Below are 22,771 nucleotides of genomic sequence, written 5' to 3' on the forward strand. Positions count from 1 at the left end.
AAACTTTCCTCTGTAATGCTGCACTCTCTAACTTTGCTCACCGTAAGGGTGACTGCCCACTACAGTTATTTTTCATAGCGAAATTCGCAGCGTTTTTTTTTCTCCAGGTGTCTATGGAATTTGTTAATGCTAAAATCGCGATCGCGCAAAATCACGATTTCGCGGTAAATTGCAATTTTGCGCGATCACGATTTTAACATTAACAAGTCCCATAGACCCCTGGAGAAAAAAAACGCTTCGAATTTCACAGTGAAAAAGAACTGTAGTGGGCAGTCACTCTAATACTGAAATCTCATTCTTAACCCTAAACTATGTCTAAACTCAAAAACTGTCTGTGTCTACAAAATGTCTCGTTCATGTGCTGTCTCATCTGTGGTCCTGCACTCTGTCGTGCCTTCACTGTTCCATCTGTCTCTGCAGTCTCACACTGTTCACATCTGCTCTCTCTCATTTCATGCTGTATTGTCTCTTCATGTTCCATCCTCACAGTCGCTCACACTCATCTCTGCGCTCTAAATAGCTTTGTTCTCTGCCTTCATTCATCACTCTCTTAGTTTTCACAAAAACTAGCACTATAGACACTCTCTGAAACTTGACTGTCTCTGGTTTGCCACTCTCATCTGAACTCTGTCTCCTGCACTTTTCCCAGTGCAGTCTCATCTCTATACCAGCACTCTCACGTCACCTCTGCCTCTCTCTGTTATCATGCAGTCTGCTAGTCCCACTCCCCTGCACTCACCCTGCCCCATCACAGCAGCACTCTTACATCACTTTTGTCTCTTATCATTATCACTTCTGCCCTCCCCCTGCACTCTCATATCACTCCTGCCCCCTCCCTGTACTCTCATATCACTCCTGCACTCTACTCTCCTATCCCTTGAAGCACTCTTATATCACTTCTGCCCCCTCCCTGCACTCTCTGTCACTCCTGCACTCTCCTGTCCCTTGAAGCACTCTCTTATCACTTCTGCCCCCCCTGCACTCTCCTGTCCCTTGAATCACTCTCATATCATTTCTGCCCTCTCCCTGCACTCTCTGTCACTCCAGCACTCTCCTGTCCCTTGAAGCACTCTCATATCACTTCTGCCCCCTCCTTGCACTCTCTGTCACTCCTGCACTCTCCTGTCCCTTGAATCACTCTCATATCATTTCTGCCCCCTCCCTGCACTCTCTGTCACTCCTGCACTCTCCTGTCCCTTGAATCATTCTCATATCACTTCTGCCCCCTCCCTGCACTCTCTGTCACCCCAGCACTCTCCTGTGCCTTGAAGCACTCTCATATCACTTCTGCCCCCTCCTTGCACTCTGTCACTCCTGCACTCTCCTGTCCCTTGAAGCACTCTCGTATCACTTCTGCCCCCTCCATGCACTCTCCTGTCCCTTGAAGCACTCTCATATCACTTCTGCCCCCTCCATGCACTCTGTCATTCCTGCACTTCCATATCAGCTCTGTCTCACTTTATGCCCCCAGGCAGCACTCTGTGACAGTGTCTCACTTCCTAATCGCTTCCAGTATGTAAATGTTTATATGCAAAGTAGACAGGACATAAATCACACTGCTCCCCCCATCCGCCTGCTTCTCTCCCATGACGAATCCTAATGATCTGTCATAAAAAAGAGACAGTCAAAGGAGCAGTCTCATTTGAAGAAGTGTCTAGACAAATTAACCAAGACCACAAGGAAGCTGACACCAGCAGTCCTTCTGCATCATCTCATCTCTTGTCTAGGGCCCCAAATGCTTATCTCTAACCCAGCATTACTATTTCTTCCCCCCCTACTGTAACCCCTCGCCCTACCCATCTGTACCCAGCACTAGTGCCCCACAACCCCTCACCCTACTCATCCATACTTAGCATTACTGCCTCATAATCCCTCACTCTACTCGTCTGTACACAGAACTACTGCCCCGTAACCTCTAACCTTACCCATCCGTACCAAGCACAACTGCCCTGTAACCACTTATCCTACCCATCCATACCTGGCACTACTGCCTCATAACCCCTCACCCTACTCATAAGTACCCAGCGCTACTGCCACGTAACCGCTCACCCTACCAATCCATACCCAGCATTACTGCCCCGTAATCTCTCACTTTACTCATCCGTATCTAGCTTTACTGCCACGTAACCCCTCACTCTACCCATCCGTACTCAGCATTACTATCCCATAATCTCTCACCCTACCCATCTGTACCCAGCACTACTGCCCCGTAACCCCTTACCCTACATGTACGTACCCAGCACTACTGCCCTGTAACCTCTTCCCCTACCCATCTGTACCCAGCATTACTCCCCCGTTACTCTTTACCCTACCCATCAGCCTAACCATCCATACCTAGCACTACTGCCTCAAAACCCCTCACCCTACTCATACAAACCCAGCACTACTGCCACGTAAGCGCTCACCCTACCCATCCATACCCAGCATTACAGCCCTGTAATTTCTCACCTTACCGATCCGTACCCAGCATTACAGCCTCGTAATCTCTCACTTTACCCATCCGTACCCAGCTTTACTGCCCCATAACCACTCACCCTACCCATCCGTACCCAGCACTACTGCCCTGTAACCTCTTACCCTACCCATCCATACCCAGCAATACTCCCCGTAACCCCTTACCCTACCCATTAGCCTACCCATCCATACCCAGCACTACTGCCCTGTAACCCCTCACCCTACTCGTCCGTACCCAGCACTACTGCCTTGTAATCCTTCACCCTACTCATCCATGCCCAGCATTTCTGCCCCAAAACACCTCACCTTACCCACCCGTACCCAGTATTACTGCCCCGTAACCCCTTACCCTACCCATCCTTACCCAGTATTACTGCCCTGTAACCCCTTACCCTACCCATCCGTACCCAGCATTACTGCCCCGTAACGCCTCACCCTACCCATACATACCCAGAATTACTGCCCGTAACCCCTCACCCTACCCATCCGTACTCAGTATTACTGCCCTGTAGCCCCTCACTCTACCCATCCATACCCAGTATTACTGCCCCCTAACCCCTCACCCTACCCATCCATGCCTAGCACTACTTCCCCACAACACCTCACACAACTCATCCCTACTGCTCCATAACCTCTCACCCTACTCACCCGTACCTAGCACTACTGCACCGTCTCCTCTCACCTTACCCATCCGTACCCAGCACTGCTGCCCTGTAACCTCTCACTTTACCCATCAGTACCCAGCACAGCTGCCCTGTAACCCCACACCCTAATAGTCTGTGCCCAGCACTACTGCCCCGCAGCCTCTCACTCTACCCATGCGTACCCAGCACTACTGCCCCGTAACCCCTAATCCTTCCCATTTATGCCCAGTATTACTGCCCCATAACAGCTCACCCTACCCATGCATACCCAGCACTTTTGCCCCATTAACCCTCATCCTACCCATCTGTACCTAGCATTACTGCCCCGTAACACCTTAACCTACGTAAAGTATCTCTAACTCGCACTAGTGTGATAGACATGATGATTAGTTAGTATAAAATGTCTATCGATTTGTACTAAATTAGGGGAGGCGGGGAATTCTATATAACCCAGCGAATAAGAATATATATATGTTACTGATGTAATCTGTTAAACGCCCATAAAGGGCAGGTGTTATGCTTTTTAATAAAAGGGCCTGTCTGGATGTTTCTCCCAGAAGAGCCATTTTGAGCATGAGATTGATACCTCGTGTTTGACTTGGTCAGTGTGCGCATACTGCTTCTACACAATTAGGAAGCTACAAAATACCCCGAAACCTGCTGGAGAAAACCATAATCCAGATCACTAGAGCCCAGTAACCCCTCATCTGTACCCAACATAACTGCCCCAGAACCTCTCACTTTACTCCTTTGTATCGAGCATAACTGTCCAATTACCCCTCACCCTACTTATCACTACCAAGCATTACTGCCCCATAACCCTTCATCCTACCCATCTCTACCCAGCATTACTGCTTCTTATCCGATCATCTATACTCAGCACTACTGCCCCATAACCCCTTACCTACTTCTGTATACCTAGCCCTTCTGTTCTATAACCCTCTCGCCTTACTCATGTCTACGCAGAATTACTGCCCCATAACCCCTCACCCTACCCATCCGTACCCAGCATTACGGATTATAAACCCGTTATCCGTACCCAGCATTACTGTCCCGTAACCCCTCACCCTACTCCTCTGTACCCAGCACAACTGGCCTGTAATCCCTCACTCTACTCCTTTGTACCCACGATTACTGCCTTACAACCTCTCACCTCTTCATCTGTACCCAGCACTGTGCCTCCTAACCGCCCTTTATCGGTACCCAGCACTAGGGCTTGTGCCGCCTTACCCCACTAATTTGTTCTCAGCATAACTGCCCCGTAACCCCTCACACTACTTATCTCTAAACAGCACTACTGCCTGGTAAACCCTCATCGTACCCAACATAACTGCCCTCCAAACTCTCACCCTACTCATCTATATCCATCATAACTGCCCCGCAACCCCCTCAGCCAACCTATTTGTTCCCAGCATAACTGCCCCGTAACCCGTCACCCTACTTATCTCTAAACAGCCCTACTGCCCGGTAACCTTTCATGATACCTAACATAACTGCCCTGCAAACTTTCACCATTCTTATCTACATCCAGAATAACTGCCCCATAACCCCTCACCCTACTTATCTCTACCCAGCATTACCATTTTATAACCCTTCACCCCACCCATCTATACTCAGCATCACTGCTTCTTCACCCATCATCTCTACCCAGCATTACTGCCCCATAACTCCTTACCTACTTCTGTATACCCAGCACCTCTGCCCCATAAACTTCGCACCCTACTCATCTGTATCCAGCACTACTGCCCCATAACCCTCATCTACTGATCTACACTAAAATCTTCAGCAAGTCAGCGATTGATGTGTGAACACACCCTAAGGCCAGCTTCACAGGGGCGTAATCGTATTTGCATGTGTCTGTGAGCTGCGTATTTGTGGAGTGAACTGTTTTTGTGCGCACGCATCAGTGTTTTTTACTGTACTTTTCCCAAGCAAGGCATGTTCATTTGCATATGGCAAACAAACACGCACTAATGGAAATGGCTAATTAGTTGGAGACTTGTTCTTTTTCTAGATAAATGATGCAATGTTTCATGCATCTCCTTGCATATTGTGCACGCATTTGCCCACTTCCTATTGACTTCTATGCTGCGCAAATACGCAGAAAAATAGAGCTTGTTCTAATTTTTTTGCACGAACGAAATGCGCTGACAAGATACTGAAAGGTGAAGAAACCTATTGAAATCAATGGATTTTATTTTCTGTGTATTCCACATGCAAATACGCCCACATGAAGCTGGCAGAAAACTCAGCTTTTCCTAATGCCCGACATTTGATCCTTCTTCACATCCCCTCTCTCGGGGCAGTTCAGATTACTACTAGATTTCAAGAATGTGAAACATTAGAATAATAGCAGAAATAATAAATGATTGATTTCATCACATTTCCAGCAGCTCAGAAGTTTACACACATGTGGTTAGTATTTGGTGTCATTACCTTTAAATTGTCTAGCTTGTGTCAAATGTTTCCGGTCACTTTCTAAAAGCTTCTCACAATTAATTGCTGGAATTTGGCCCATTGCTCCCGACAGATGTGGTGTAATGAGTCAGCCCATACATTTTCTATGAGATTGAAGTTGGGGTCTTGCTATGGCCACTTCATTACATTCACTTTGGTGGTCTCAAGCTATTTTTCCCACAGCTTTAAAAAGAATGCTTGGGGTTATTGTCCACTTGGATGGACTACTTATGCTCAAGTTTTAAAGTGACCCTCCGAGTCTGGAGAAACAAAAATGGCCACACCAGCTTCTCTGACTGCCTAATGCATATTGGGAATTAGTTTGCATCATTAGGCTAAGACACTTCACCTGTCGGGACATGGGCTCTCGGTCATCCATAATCACTCTTTTGAGCGATCACTCAGGTGACTATTGGCCCATGTTAAAGTACCAAAGGGAGGAAGCTGGAGAAGAATTCCTGGAGAATTGCGATGTCCAAAAAGTTAAACATCCGGACAAATTGATGGTCCGGGGTGTTGCCTGCACACCATAAAAGGAATGACGGATCAGTTCCAGTATCGGAATGTGAATGAGAACTGCCTGTTCAATCAACTCAATGAGCTGTTTCCGGGCAGGAACTGTAATTTTTGCAGGATGGAGCTTCTTGCCACAAGTAAAATAAACTATAATGCATGTGTTTAACAAATCCGGACTCAAGAAGCTTCCATTACCAGGCAATATCCCACACATGAATCCAATATGAAACATTTGGTGCAGGCTTAAAAAAATGCAGAAGCGCCTGCAACCTACAATGTTAAATTATTCCACAATCGTAAAATAAAGAACATGATCATAAAATCAATTGGAGGAATAATGGACAGATTGAAAGTGCTATTAAACGCCAAAGGAGGGCACACAAAGTACATTATGTTTACAAAAGTATTGGGACCCCTACCGATGCTGTGTTGTCAGATGTAGGGGATATACAAATTGGATGTGTGAGCATTAGGTATAAAGGAGAGGATCACGCATCATATCCCAGTACATTATCCATCAGATGCCCCCAGTTGTAGAGCTGACAACGGGGTCTGGTGGTGGGATGTCACTAACCAATCAGTACGGGACATCGTGGCACTTTTGGAACTTTCAAAGTCCACTGTAGTCCATGTTATTGGTAGATCGAAGCCATCAGGTGTGTGCGGTGCCGCCACGTTCAGGGAGACATCGTGAAATGACAGAACGTGGACAGCGAAGACTTGTACGAGCTGTGAAGACATCGGACACATCGTCTGCCCTCGCTCAGAGGGTCTCACCTGCCATTGCAACATCCATTAATACCAGAACCATCTGTAGGGAACTGCATGCGAAGGGTTACCATGAGAGCAGTGAATGCACAAAGGTGGCTATGATGGTGCATGAAGCATTGTTCTTGGACTGTAAATGAGCGGAAGCAAGTGTTCTGATCGGATGGCCGCCCTTGGGTGTGACAGTTGCCTGTAGAGCAGTTTCTACGTGACTGCATCATCCCAACAGTGAAGTTTGGAGGAGGGTCTGTTATGATGGGGGGGGGGGGGGGTTCTGCTGGGCTATTGGTTATAGTGAAGCCCACCCTCACCAGTAATGGGTACAGAGACATTCCAGACAATGTGGCATCACCTACTCTGTGGCATTACTTGGGTACAGCTCTGTGTCTCTACCAACATGACCAGCACGATGTCATACGGCACACAGTGTTGAAAAGCAGAATGTCTGCAAACTTCATTGGCCGCCCAAAGTCCTGATCTCAATCCCATCGAGCATCTTTGGGACAAACTAGGACGCTGTATCCCTGTCCGCCCAACACGTACATCATCACTCTCTGACACTCTCCTCGAGGAATGGAGACAAATCCCTCCACACATCTATGGGAATTTGGTGGAAAGCAGCCGAGGAGGGTTACTGCAGTCATTGAGGCCAAAGGCGGCCCAAAAACCATACCAAGAAATATGAATAAAATGAAACTACTAAAGCCATAAAATAATTTTGTGGAATTTTCCAAATTATTTAATCCCTTACAGACATGGCCTATTTTGGCATAAAGACATGACTATTTGGGGGGGATTTACATCTCAACTTTTCAAAAGCCATAATCTTTTTTTATTTTTTCATCAACAAGGCCGTATGAGGGATTGTTTTTTGCGTGCCTGTATATAGTGATATGGGCCATGCTGCATACAGCTGACACAAGTATTCTTGGATGAAGCAGCCCTAGAGTAAGGCCGGTTGCACACGGCCGTGTGAATTCCGCGGCGGAGCCCGTCACGGCGCCTCCCAGAGACCCCAAACTTACCTGCGGATCCGGCGTCCTCGCTCCCGCATGACGCTTCGGCGTGATGCGCCGCAGCATCACGTGACACGCCCACCGCATCACATGACACGGCGGCGCTAGGCGGAGAGGCGATTTCACGCTATCTTCCACTGTGCTACAGTGGAAGATAGCGTGAACAGACGGCTTCCATTGACTGCAATGGAAGCCGTCTGCGCGTACACCCGCGGCAAATAGAGCATGCCGCGGGTGAGGACGGGTGAATTCACGGTGTGGAATTCCGCGGTGGAATTCCGCACTGTGAGCCCTGAGCTATTAGGTTCAATAGAACGTAATAGCTACGGGCAACGCAGCGGATTTTAGCCGCGAATTATGCGGCGGAAATCCGTCCGTGGGAAGGAGCCCTAAGGGCCTTTTTAGACAGGCCAATTTTTCATTTGAATGAGCAAATGACGTCATCGTTTGCTCATGCAGCCTGTTAAGTCAAGCAGATACAGCGTTGTCTCGTTCAAACGATAAATCGTTCAGTCTTTCACATTCGCTGTATAAATGAATGAGAAGAACTGAACGATCAGTGTTTAAACCAAACGATAAGTGACCGAGCAAACGATGATATCTATGCCTGCATAAAATTAATGACGGGAGACGGAATGATTATTTTTCACTTTTCCTTATTTGAATGATATTGTTCCGTCTAAAAGCACCTTTATGTAGGACCTACTCTGAAAATAATCACTAGACTCTATATTCAGAAATACTGAGATTCAGACATTATACTATAAATAGTTCATTAATCAATAAACAAAACTTTCTTTTCATCCCATTTGCTCATTAAACGCTGTACCATCACTGAACGGGAAGATGTACGTCCATAGTACTTAGCGTTCTTCTTAATACTTCTCTTTTTATTAATTAATAATTGAGGAGATTATCCATTACTCATCGTACCCTCCATATGGAGCTCCTGGCAGGAATGAGGAAAGACACATAATGGAAATGTGATGCCGCCCTGTAGTGTGTTGCCCATAATTATTGCATCTTCCAGCTGCGCTCCTCATCTCACCGCATTGACTGTAAGGCCGCACTTACACAAGCGTATGCGTAAAATGCAGCGTTTTACTGCTGTGAGAGACGGTGGTGAGCAGGCTATTGCGTTGGTCAGCAATCTTGCGCTGCGCATGACAGCATGTCTCACGCACCTGTAGTCTGACTTGTTCCTTTTTTATTTTACATTTCTTGCTCTCTCTTTATTACGCGCCCATAAAGAACAATGGAGCATCAGACAGCTGTGTTCACAGAGCGGGATACAGCTGAAACAATAGTATCAGCTGTATCCTGCTGTGAACTCCTGATAAGGCTGATCATTCTCTTTCAGCATGCTAAAAGACAAGAATCAGCAATTCGTTGACGAAAACTGCACGATGTCAGTGCAGTTAGACCCAACGATTCTTGCTCAAAAGACAGCTTTGCGCGAGAATCATCGGGTCTAAATGGGCCTTATCAAGAAGGCGCTCTAATAACTATGTATAATATATCAGGGGACAATACAGAGATCTCTCCCATCATCTATTAATACCCAGGACTGTGACTGTAACAAGGGGTCATCCTGTACGTCTAGAGGAAAGAAGGTTTCTACATCGACAAAGAAGGGGGTTCTTTACTGTAAGAACAGTGAGACTATGGAACTCTCTGCCTAAGAACGTGGTAATAGAGAACTCACTAAGGGCGAGCACCCACTGGCGTTTGCGTTTTCCGCTGGAAAAAAACGCAGCGTTTTCGCCGCGTTTCCCGCGATTTTTCCGCGCGTTTTTCGCGGCTTTTCCATTAATTTCCATGGAGAAAAATAAGGACACATATGCAACTGACAGTTCCTATGTTAAAAACGCAAACGCAACGCAAAAAAAACGCCAGTGGACAGGAACACATGTTATCTCTATGCCTGTGCAGGAAAAACGCAAAACGCAGGTAAAAAAACGCCAGTGGGTGCTCGCCCTAATAGAGTACAAGAGAGCCCTGGAGTGTAATAATGTTACACGTTATAATACTTGTGTTATAGAGATATTGATAAAATGTCCCCCAACTATCCATAGCAACTTGCCACTCAGTATACCAGGAAAGTTGAGTGGGCTTTATCATTATTTCTCTCCCCCTCAACACCCCCAGGGTGGTGTCGTCACGCACAGCAGCCTGGAACTACTGACTTGGAATTCCTCTGTCAGGTAAATGCAAAGGGAGAAGAACACCCTGTACGTTACCTCAGCCGGAAGCTTTACACCACAGTCAAAAAAGAATGCTTAGCCACAGTCTGGGCCCTACAGAAGTTACAGCTGTATCTATATGGGCGTGAATTCATGGTACTCATGGATTACAACCCGCTCAGCTGGTTGAACCATTTGGCCAGAGAAAATGGCAAGCTCCTACATTGGAGTCTGACACTGTAGTCCTACGACTTCACTATTCAGTACAAGAAAGGAAGTGAACATGTTAATGTGGATGGACTGTCTCGTCAAGACGAGGTCACAAGGACAGACTTTGAAAATGATCTGTAGAGATCAACCACTGTAGTACCATCCAAAAAGGGGAGGTGTGATATAGAGATATTGATAAAATGTCCCCCAACTATCCATAGCAACTTGTGGCTCAGGATACCAGGAAAGTTGAGTGGGCTTCATCAATATTTCTCTTCCCCTCCCTCACATCTGCCCAGGTCTTTTGATGTACAAGAGGCCAGGAAATCCTTTGTTCCAATGGTAATAAAGCCAGCTAGTGACAGGGGAATGCTAATTGACCCCCTGCCATTGAGGATCAATGCCTCTGTCCTTTCTCATAGACCAGCTGATTTCAGGGCGGAATAATAGGAGAGTCTTTTAATAAGGGATATTTGGTCGTGTGTAGGTCCTAGCCTGATATGACATACGTTTTCAGAATCGGGCGGCCCAGCTGAATAAAATGCACCCACACACATTTCAGTACGGGCCCCGGAAAACCCTCAAACTGTGTATACCTGTACCTGGTTATAATTTGGATAACAATGAACAGATAAAATTATGACCAGAAATATGAGGGCATATACTCCCAATCAGAGAACCTCGTGTGGAGACATGACTGAAATGGGGAACTGTGATTTTACAGAGCTCATACGAATCCAACCCACTTCTCTCCAAATGACCTCAGAGGGGCAGGGAGGTGTGTTTGGGGGAACCCTTTATAACTCCGGAGTCACCAAACTCTTAGATGCCAGACCACAAACGTATGCAGCTGCATATGGACTGTCCCTTTGTTTTTCAGAACTCCACCAAGAGAACCTTGGGCCATGTATCCCAAATCTGGTATTTTTCCTTCATTTTCTTCTGTTTATTTTAAAATACGGTCCGGTGTGCATACCTGTATTCCCTTATACTTCTGTGTAACAACCATTTTGCATATCCTCTTTGTGTGTGTGTATGTATGTATGTATATATATATATATATATATATATATATATATATATGCACTGCTAGTCTTGTTCTAGAATAAGGGCTCTTACCTACTGGCGATAAGACTTCCCTGTGATGCGAGAGTGAGTAAAAAAGCATGATAATGAAACCAATGACTTTCACTGGTTTCATTCTCATTTGCAATGTCTTCACTCTAGCCTCGCAGCGCACAGAAATATGTGCAATATCGCCCATTGTTTTCATCACTTGGCTAGAGAGTAGAGATGAGCGAGCGTACTCGGAAAAGCACTACTCGCTCGAGTAATTTGCTTTATCCGAGTATCGCTGTGCTCGTCCCTGAAGATTCGGGTGCCGACACGGAGCGAGGAGCTGCAGGGGAGAGTGGGGAGGAACGGAGGGGAGATCTTTCTCTCCCTCTCTCCCGGCCGCTCTCCCCTGCTCCCCGCTGCGACTCACCTGTCAGCCGCAGCGGCACCCGAATCTTCAGGGACGAGCACAGCGATACTCGGATAAAGCAAATTACTCGAGCGAGTAGTGCTTTTCCCAGTACGCTCGCTCATCTCTACTAGAGAGGTATCGCTATGATAACCCCTCTAGCCTGCCCCCTCTCAGGCTCCACCCCCACTCTCAAGAAAGCCCACTACCCCTGCACCCTATCTCTCCAAATATGGCGAGATATGTCAATGATCCTCTATAGCTCCAACCCCCTCTCTATGTGGGATTCCTAGCCTGCTTTGCAATCTTCTCCTATTGATTTCAAAGGGGCCAGCGCTGCTGCTATCAGCCCCATTGAAAATATTACACATTTATCTTTGCGCTGCGAGGCTAGAGTGAAGACATCGCAAATGAGAATGAAACCATTGAAAATCATTGGTTTCATTATCATGTGTTTTCACTCACTCTTGCATTGCAAGGAAGTCTTATCGCCAGTGGGTAAGAGCCCTAAATCTACAATTTATTAGTCAGCCTTGTCCGTTTTAAAATGAACCATAACTCCAAAGATTGTGTTCACAATTCATAAGTCTGGCTTCCGGTTTACCTGTAACAAGGTAGTGGTGGCAGCGTGTATGTGCGTGCCATTGTAGATCGCTAGAGTGTGTTAGAGCAGATCAGGTGGTGATATGAGCTTTCATTTTCTACCCCAGCTTGCATTCCCGCTAGAGTGATCGATCGAGACTCCGCCATAACATATGGATAGCGGTGAAGTGCTCAGAAAAGTCGATCCGTGAGTATTCGGGGACTAAGGCGGGATCGATCAGTATCGCTCCCTCGCTCTCCGTGACAATACTGATTACTTCAGTAGGGTCGGTGATCAGGGGATTTATTTGGACTGACAGATAGTAGTCGGAAAGGAATTCTTCACCTAAAATGCTGAAAATTGGCTTCTACCTCATTGGGGATTTTTGTGTTCCTCTGGATCAACTTTGGGGATGGGGTAATGGGCTTAACTAGATGGACATAAATCTTATTTCAGCCGTATACACTATGTTACATGCAGCAGTGAAATACATCAGTGTCTCTTTGGCCAGCAGTTATTGTAAGACTATCAGACAGCAGAAGTCTAGAAAAAAGATGGATTGGGCATGCTGGATTTCAATATGCCTAACCTTTTTTTTTTGTGTGCAATGAGCCTGACAGCAGCAACAGCGGCCTATTCCCTTTCCTCATTAAAAAAAGCATGCATACTTCCGCAAAACAGCTATCTCATGTGTAAGGCTGGCTATGCTGCTGGGAGCTGTAAGGTTCTACATGCAATTTAGTATGGTGAGAGGAAACTTGCCACCACATTACCTGTCTAAGGCCGCCCGCAGAATTTCCGCCCCTGGACGCCTGCATAGGATTGCATTACAATACGCAATCCTATGCAGACGGCCGTGGTTTGTCTGCGCGAAATCCTGCGCAGCAAACAAACCGCGGCATGTTCTAATTCTGTGCGGGGCTCGCAGAGCCCCGCACAGAAACGTCAATCACCGGCCGCCGGCTCCGCTCTGCGCATGCGCCGGCGGCCCAGCAACCGGCACATGAAAGAGCCGGAGCTGCGGGAGCGAGTGAGTTCCGCGCTGCTCTCTGCAGGCGCTCGGGTCAGGTCCGGCTGCGAGAATTCTCACAGCCGGATCCGACCCGGCCGTCTGCAGGCGGTCTAAAACTTTCTGGATTTGTTTGTCATTACCATATTCTTTGCACCCTTGCTGGTGGACTTTACATGAAATAATTCCCAATGTTTCATTTATCTCCTCAGACGCTGCTGTTCCTTAGCATGATGGTGTAGCATTGCAGAACCATGAGCCACCATGCACAACCATCTCAAGGACCCGGGCAACGCTGAGCCCCCCATAAGGGAGATGAGGAAAGACGGAGCCGACAAAATCCTAATGTATGGTAGAGAAGTCAGCAGGAAACAGAATTTCTCTCCTAGCACATTTCCCTTCATCTAACATGTCTAACATCACCCCAGATGCTTGCAACGTTGACTCTGACCTAGACAGTGTGCTTCCTCCATCCCTCTACGCAGTCGTTTTTGTAATTGGACTACCGGCCAACCTTTTGGCCCTCTGGGCTGCTTGGCTGCAGGTGCAGAAAGGTAAAGAACTGGGCGTCTATCTTCTAAACCTTAGTCTTTCGGACCTCCTGCTGATTTGTGCACTGCCGCCCTGGACAGACTACTACTTACGGAGGGATGTGTGGGGATATGGGCCGGGAGCCTGTCGCCTTTTTGGTTTCATCTTCTATACTAATCTGTATGTGGGTGCTGCCTTCCTGTCCTGCGTTTCAGCTGACCGATACCTGGCTGTAGCACATCCATTAAGGTTCCCTGGTGCCCGACCCATCCGCTCTGCTGCTGCTGTCTCTGCACTGGTTTGGGTCCTGGAACTGGCAGCGAATTCCCCTCCTTTGTTCCGAGACGCTATCACCAAAGACCGCTACAACCACACATTCTGCTATGAAAGCTATCCTCTGTCTGGGAAGGGGGATGCACTAGCCAATGTGGGGAGGGTACTAGCTGGATTTTTATTGCCCTGGGGGATAATGCTTTTGTGTTATGCGGGGTTACTTCGTGCTCTGCGTGGCAGTGCATCCTGTGAGCGAAGGGAAAAGAGACGGGTGCGTCGGCTGGCCCTTGGGCTCCCTTGCGTGGCGCTGCTCTGCTATGGGCCCTATCATGCCCTGCTTCTCCTACGCAGTCTGGTGTTTCTGACTGGAGGAGGGTCTGTAGCAGCAGGTGAAAGCTGTGCATTGGAGGAGCGGTTGTTTCCAGCTTACCATGCCTCTCTGGCAATGGCCACCCTGAACTGCCTGGCTGATCCTGCCCTCTATTGCTTGGCTTGCCCAGGAGCAAGAGGAGAGGTGGCAAAAGCAATAGGTAGAGTGGTGGCATGGGTAATGGGAAAGGACAGAAGAAGTTGGCGAGAGAGGGGTGGTGATGGCAGAGGAATGGGTGGTCGAGGTGAGGAAATGGGAATGGTGGAGATGGGTGGAAGAGGGGCAAGCTCCATCGTCTGAGCTGGCAGGCGAAGGTGTATAAAACAGAATAAAAGAATGTAATGTCTTGTAATAACGTGTGTGGAGATGAGAGCCTAGATACGGACAGGGCGACGATCTGCATGGAGGACGATACCGTGTGGAGATGTAACATCTTGCAGCTCTGTCTGCCATCTGTGTGCTGAGTCAGTATGTGTTACGTAGACACATCCAGAATGCAGGGGCAATCGAGTTACATAGGAACAGCAGAGAGGAGGAGTGTGAGGGTACACAGCTGTTACTGATGGAGGATCGAGCTGTACCAGGCACAATAGTCACACACACGCAAATAACCAACCTGCACTAAACGTTTGAAGTACAGACACCTGTCGTCCTTGCCCCCCACAATTATAAGTCATGGTCACCAAGTCCTGAGATTGCTCACAAAGAAATGTGGCCAAAGAAGGTCATTATCGTACCCGGACAGATACATGGTGGAAGCAGCTACTTAGAATACAGCAGCATTGTTGTCTTGAAACCTATTTGAAATTGTGATGCTGAAGACAGATGTACAGTACTGTGCAAAACTTTTAGGCAGGTGTGGAAAAAATGCTGCACGGTAAGAATGCTTTCAAAAGTAGAAGTGCTAATAATTTATTTTTATCAAGTAACAAAATACAAAGTGGCTGAACAAAAGAGAAATGCAATTATATCATCATCTGGTGTGGCCGCTCTTTACCTTCACACCAGGAGCAGTTCTTATAGGGACACTTGTACTAGTCAGGGGTTTTGTGGGATTATAGTCAGGTGTACGATTCAGCAATTCTACCTGCATACACCCCTGGGTTCTAAGGGAATTAAGTAATGTGTTAGACAGCCCTTGTTTCTTATATTTAAGGACTCTCTAGTAACGGGGTCCATTCCAGTGGATTGGCGCATAGTCATTGTGGTGCTGATATTCAAAAAGGGGTCAAAAAGTGAACCTGGGAAGTACAGCCCAATAAGTCTTACTTCTATTTAAGGGTTTGCTATCCTGGAGGACCTCAAGGAAAATAGCCATATAACTCCATATCGGCACGGGTTTATGAAACATTGTTCCTGTCAAACCAACCTGATCAGCTTCTACGAGGAATTAAGTTGTAGACTGGACCAGGGAGTCACTGTATCTTGTGTATTTGGACTTTTCCAAAGCGTTTGATACTGTGCCACATAAAAGTTTGGTATATAAAATGAGAATGCTTGGTCTGAGTGAGAATGTGTAAGCGGATAAGTAACTGGTCAGTGATAGAAAGAAGAGGGGGTTATAAATAGTACATATTCTGATTGGGTCACCACATGGAGTACCACAGGGGGCAGTATTGGAGGGGTCCCCATTACTAGTGGGTACCACATGGGACAGTATTGGAGGGGGTCACTGTTACTAGTGGGGCACCACAGGGGACAGTATTGGAGGGGGTCACTGTTACTAGTGGGGTACCACAGGGGACAGTATTAGAGGTGTCACTGTTACTAGTGGGGTACCACAGGGGACAGTATTAGAGGTGTCACTGTTACTAATGGGGTACCACAGCGATCGGTTTTGGGCTCTATTCTTTTTAATACATTTAATAATGACGTGGTAGAAGGATTGCAGTAAAATATCAATATTTGCAGATTACACAAAACTATGAAAAGAAATTAACACAAGAGAGGACCAAGGAGATTGCAAGAGAATCTGGATAAACTGGGGGCAGAAAAACGGAAAATGAGATTTAACACTGATAAATTAAGGTTCTCCACATGGGCAGAGGAATTACATGTCACCATTACACACTAAATGGGAAACACTGACATGGAAAAGGACTTGGGGATTTTAGTTAACTGTAAGCTTAACTGGAGCAACCAGTGTCAAGTAGCTGCTGCAAAAGACAAATAGGATCCTGCAGTGCCTCAAAAGAAGTGTGTGGGCTCATGACGAGAACATTGTTCTTCAGAAGTCACTGCTCTTTAGACGTCACTGGTTAGACCATACATGGAATATTGTGGACAGTTTGGGGCACCGGCATTCAAGAAGGACATATCAGAGCTTGAGCGGGTTAAAGGCAGCAACTAAAGTAATAAATGGAATGAGCGGACTACAATACCCAGAGAGATTATCAAAATTGGGATCATTTAGTTTAGATAAAAAGACTACTGAGGGGTGACCTAATAACTTTGTATAAATATATCAGTGGACAAAACAGAGATCTCTCCCATCATCTATTTACACCAAGGACTGTAACAAGTGGGTGCTCTAATAACTATGTATAGATATATCAGTGGACAATACAGAGAGCTCTCCTATCATCTATTTATACCCAGGACTGTGACTGAAACAAGGGGTCATCCTTAACGTCTAGAGGAAAGAAGGTTTCTACACCGATATAGAATGGGGTCTTTACTGTAAGAGCAGTGAGACTATGGAACTCTCTGCCTGAGGTTTCTCCCAGGCAAAGATTACAACGCAGACTGAGGTTTCAGGATATGCTGTTCAAGCTCTTTGAAGAGGCACAAAGAAACAGACAACATTGAGGACTGCAGATTCAGCAGTCGGCAAGAAAACTTCAGCAGATGAGAGAAATCTGTAGTGGTGTAGAGTTAGTGGGGCCCCTCCATAATGTTATATGTCTGTCTCGTGCCATTGTCATGTCAGTGTCTTAATAGTGGAATGCATTTGAGTTATGTGTATTGCACCTCTACAGAACTGAATGGATTAATGTCTGGAAAATGTATGATGTATGTCATGTGACTATGTCTTATATATGTATTTGCAAGGATGCTAGGCAGGGAGTCTAAACTAGGCTAGCCGATGCTAGAGAGTCTTGCAAGAGTCTAGTCTGTGCTAGTCTAAGTCGGCAAGAAGTGAGTGAACCCCACAGACACAGATTGGTCTGTATGTGGACAGAATGTAAGAAGCTGAGTGATTCTCTTCTGCTTGGCCTGGGAACAGTCTACCCAGGATATGCCGGTGCTACTACTAAGCACTGAGTGAGGAAGACGACCGCTGCTTGGCAAGATAAAGTCACCAGAAGTGTGAGTGTTGACCGGTAGAGTGTTGGAGAAAGAGAGAGTCGGGATCACACAGATAACTAGGCCTGTGGATTGTCCGGAATGCCCCGAGAATCCTCCCAGTCACACCGCCTTATCTGGTTGTAATTGTGCCAAACTGTTATTGTAAAGTGGACTTTACAAAAGATATAGTAAACTGACCCTACCGGCCGTTCCCGGTTTTGTCCAGAACGTTTCCCTGTGTAAGGACTATTTTATTCTACCGTCAGGATTCACAGCAGAGGACGGAACAGTGCCATCACAAGTGACAAGAAGATTACAGGTAACCTCCGGTTACTTTTTCCTGTGACCTTCCCCAGCAGTAACTTGGTCGGGTCCCGAGCTTCCCTCAGGGGGGGAAATGGTAGAGCCACCCATGACAAGGTCTTTATCTACCCCGCCATCTCCTTACCTGTGGGCCCGCTCCTCAGATACCGTACATCATGTTTACTTCCCTTTGAAAACAGAAGACATCCAGCAGTGCCATCAGCTTAAAATTGGCAGAAACCAGGGGGACCCAGGTACACCCATCTACTATTCTTAGACATCTGGCTAGAATTGGTCTTCATGGAACAATTACGGCTAAAGAGCCGTACCTTCCAAATAGAAACAAGGCCAAGCAACTCAACTATGCACGAAACCATAGGAAATGGGGTGGAGAAAAATGATAGCAGATTTCTGGACTGAGGAGTTAAAATGTGAAATATTTGTCTGTAACAGACGGCAGTTTTTTCAATTAAGGGCTGGATAGTGGTACAATATTGAGTGTCTGCAGGCAGCAGTGAAGCATGGCAAAGAACAGTAAAGTAATGAGTGTCTGCAGGGAACAGTGAAGCATGGTGGAGAGCAGTATAATAATGTGTCGGCAGGCAACAGTGAAGCATGGTGGAAAACGGTACAATAATGAGTGTCTGCAGGTAGCAGTGAAGCATGGTGGAAAGCGATACAATAATGAGTGTCTGCAGGCAGCTGTGAAACATGGTGGAGTCTCCTTACAAGTTTAGGGCTGTATTTCAGCAAATGGAGTTTGGGATTTGGTCAGGATTGTGTCCTCAATGCTGAGAAAAACAGGCAGATCCTCACCCATCATGCAATACCATCAGGGTGGCATCTGATTGGCTCCAAATTTATTCTGCAGTAGGATAACAAACCCAAACATCCAGCCAATGTCATTAAGAACCTATCCTTAAAGAAGAACAAAAAGTCCTGCAAGGGATTTGGCCCCACAGAGTCTTGATCTCACTTCATCCAGTCTGTCTGGGATTACATGAAGAAACAGAATGATTGGAGCGAGCCGACATCCACAGAAGATCTGTGCTTAGTTCTCCAAGATGTTTGGAACAACCTCCCTGTCAAGTTCCTTCCAAAACTGTGTGCAAGCGTACGTAAAAGAATTGATGCTGTTGTGAAGGTAAAGGGCGTCACACCAGATATTGATATGATTATATTTCTCTTTTGTTCAGTCGCTTTGCATTTTGTCAATTGACAAAAATAAACTATTGACACTTAAATTTTTAATGCATTCTTACTTTGCAGCATTTCTTTCACACCTTGCACAGTACTGCAAGATCCATCTACATCATACAATTACCGTGATGGGAAGGGGGTCACAGAGACTTTCAGATTTTTATGTTACTTACCCTGTAGAAAAAAAGTTTGAAAAAGATGAGTGCCTAAGTGTGCTCACCCTCATGTCATTAAGAGCACCGTCATATTTCATTTATTCTCCTCCTTCTACAATGACTCACATGGAAGTAAAACTTAAAAAAACAGACAAAAACTTGTTATTATATACAGAGGCGGTCAGTTTCTTGTGATGGCCTCTTATATATGTAAACAAAGATTATGCAGTCCACATCCAAGAGTACAAAGTCTTACAGTAAAGTGATGCAGTGGGTAGAGGGATTACTGTCCCCCCATCCTCCCACTGACTGACATCACTTGCCCCCTTTGCTCTTCCTGTCCTGATCCCTAACTCTAGAGATGCCAGGTCACTCTCTGGTGACAGCTGGGAAACATCTGCATGGCTTTTGTCCCTGGGAATTTGTTGTCCCTGCCACAACCTAAATGACAAACATTTCCCGCTTTCCTTGATCACTTAGCCCCACCCCACTGTCCACCCCCTCTGATGAAATTTTTAATCTTCTCTTAAGTATCTCCTCTGTTTCATTGTATGCATCAGGGTGGAAGCGACTATCTATCCTGTATGATTAAGGTTGTGTGTACCTCTCCATCCCTGCATGGATGTGATCAGGTGTACCCCTCTGTCCCTGTACTGATCTGGTTGGGTGTAGCCCTCTATCCCTGTATGGATAAGGTTGGGTGTACCCCTCTATGGCTAAAGGCTCATTTATACGCAAAGAAAATCTTTCAAACGATTGAAAGATTTAGAGTTTTAGCGATCATTTTGCATAAAGTACTAATGGGCAGTAATGCCCATTAGCACTTTATCAGCTTCATTTGCGTGCAAATCAGCCACCAGCGGCTGTTTGCAAATTCCAGCATGCGGTCTGGACTTTGCACTCAGCTGCATTGTCTTCACACAGGCTGCCAGCTGAATACAATGTAATTAGCTACTCCCGTGGAGAACACAGCATGCGGTCCGTGTTATCTCTCTCTGGCTGAATGATGGATTTTATGCTGACCTAAAAATAATCGTTCAGCCGAAGAGTGAAAGATGGAAGCATTTAATCGCTCAAAAGCCATCGTTTGAATGAATTTTGAGTGATAATCATTGTGCGCAAATAGGGCTTTAGGTTGGGTGTACCCCTCTATGTAGATAAGGTGAGGTGTACCCCTCTATCCCTGTACAGATATAAATAGAGAAGTCCTGCAGCACCACTTTCAATACCCAAACATGGGGAAGAATTCTCTGCACAGCCGATCAATAAAGGTGAACCAACCTTTGTATATTGCAAACTGGATAAGTGAAGAAGATCCGCAGCAGACAAGGAGATGATGTAAAAAGATGTTCTTTTATTCCAAATCCATAAAAGCAAACGGTACAGGCAGCGACGTTTCGACCATTGCTGGTCTTGATAAGACCAGCAATGGTCGAAACGTCGCTGCCTGTACCGTTTGCTTTTATGGATTCGGAATAAAAGAACATCTTTTTACATCATCTCCTTGTCTGCTGCGGATCTTCTTCACTTATCCCTGTACAGATAAGGTTGGGTGCACCCCTCTATCCCTGAACAGATAAAGTTCAGTGTACCTCTATTGTCTTGAGTGGATAAAGTTGGGTGTATGCCTCTTTTTCTATATAGATAAGATTGAGTGTACCTCTCTATCGCTGTATGGATAAGGTTGGGTGAACCTCCCTATTGCTGTATAAATAAGATTGGGTGTACCTCTCTATCCCTGTATGGATAAGGTCGGGTGAACCACTCTATCCCTGTATGGATAAGGTCAGGTGAACCACTCTATTCCTACATGGATACGGTTGGGCGTACCCCTCTATCCCTGTACGGATAAGGTTGGCTGTACCCCTCTATCTCTATACGGATAAGGTTGGGTGTACCTCTCTTCTCCTGTATGGATAAGGTTGGGTGTTTCACTACTTCATTCATACATAGGTTCTAACTGAGCTTATGAGACTATTGAATGGAAAATGCCGAAACAGCAACATAATCCTTCTACAGTACTGTGAAAAAGTTTTAGGCAGGTGTGGAAAAAATGCTGCACAGTAAGGCCTCCCTAACACAGATGTTCGGCAAAGCGTCGCGATTTCAATCACAGTGCTCTGTCGCGATTGTACTTTAGTTTTCGGCCACAGCTCCCTGCGGCTGACAGCTGGGTTTAGCATACCTCATCATTGATTAGGTGCGCTAATTGTCGAGCGGCTTTCTGAGAGGCTCCACTGAAAACAATGGGAGTGTTATAACGCATTAGCTGAAAAAAATAGAAGAGTTAATGTTTATTTTAGTCAATTTGCAAAATGCAAAGTGACTGAACAAATGAGAAATGTAATCATATCAATATCTGGTGTGACATCCTTTATCTTCACACCAGCAGCAGTTCTCCTAGGTACACTGGCACACAGTTTTTGAAAGAATTTAGCAGGAAGGTTGTTTCACACATCTTGGAGAACTAAGCACAGATCTTCTCTAGATGTCGGCTCGCTCCAATCCTTCTGTCTCTTTATGTAATCCCAGTCAGACTGGTCTTTATACTGAAGATAGTTCTTGCCTGCAGGTGTAGCTCCTGGAGTCTACATTTCAGACACACCTGCAGCCTAGATCTCTCCCTTTAGTTTCCCTATTGGCCGTGCTGGCATGGCAACTTAAATACCGTAGCCATCCACTGTGTCTCCAGCAAGACTGAGGAAGAGGCACATTTTGCCTCGAAACGCTTTCGTTTCTTAGCTAGCTTTTATCAAAGTTACTGGTCAATCTGTTGGGTTGTACAGTCACTGGCCTGGCAGAACCCGCAATTTGACGCACATCTCCTTTCCTACCACAAACAAAACAACTCACCTGGGAGAAAAAACACCCCGCCACTTCATCACTGGACTCTCATTGGAGTAGCTCCACTTCCCTCCTTTTTTGTCACCACTGTTTCTAATTAGAGCCACATTTTTGACCTTGTGACTTGTGATTAGAGCAGCTATTGCCATTTTTCTGCACCGCAGTTCATACGTTTTTGTGCATAGCTAACTCATTTGGTCTTCTTGATGGCACTGCTGGACATCTTCTGATTTTGAAGTGCAGTAAGCATGATGTGTCTTTTGTTCTTCACTTTGTATTTTGCTAAGTTACAAAAATAAACCATTAACACCTCTTTTTTTTTTAAAGCATTCTTACTTTACAGAATTTTTTCCACACTTGCCTAAACCATTTGTTCAGTTCTGTATATAACCTTGTACATATCTCAGTGTTTGGTAAGGATGAATGACAGAGAGCTCACACCACAAAGTCCTCTACTGCATTACCGTCAGAGCAGTCACAGTATGGAGTTCTCTACTGTACG

General features: G+C 46.0%; 1 protein-coding gene across 3 annotated transcripts in view; it reads left to right on the forward strand.

Annotated features, from left to right (window-relative positions):
- GPR4 (G protein-coupled receptor 4) overlaps positions 1-20,742 on the forward strand; it is a 35,357-nt gene extending 14,615 nt beyond the window's left edge. For 2 of the 3 annotated variants that reach the window (XM_066581502.1, XM_066581499.1), the window contains exon 2: positions 13,518-20,742. In XM_066581502.1, the coding sequence (XP_066437599.1) occupies positions 13,655-14,779 (1,125 nt within the window). In that variant the 5' untranslated portion in view covers positions 13,518-13,654 and the 3' untranslated portion in view covers positions 14,780-20,742. Of the gene's footprint in view, positions 1-12,423; positions 12,504-13,517 lie in introns of all 3 variants that reach the window. The other variant, XM_066581501.1, reaches the window with a different exon arrangement.
- Positions 20,743-22,771: the final 2,029 nt, after the last annotated feature.

The sequence above is a fragment of the Eleutherodactylus coqui genome, chromosome 10 (genome assembly GCF_035609145.1).
Source record: "Eleutherodactylus coqui strain aEleCoq1 chromosome 10, aEleCoq1.hap1, whole genome shotgun sequence".
Classification (NCBI taxonomy): Eukaryota; Metazoa; Chordata; class Amphibia; order Anura; family Eleutherodactylidae; genus Eleutherodactylus; species Eleutherodactylus coqui.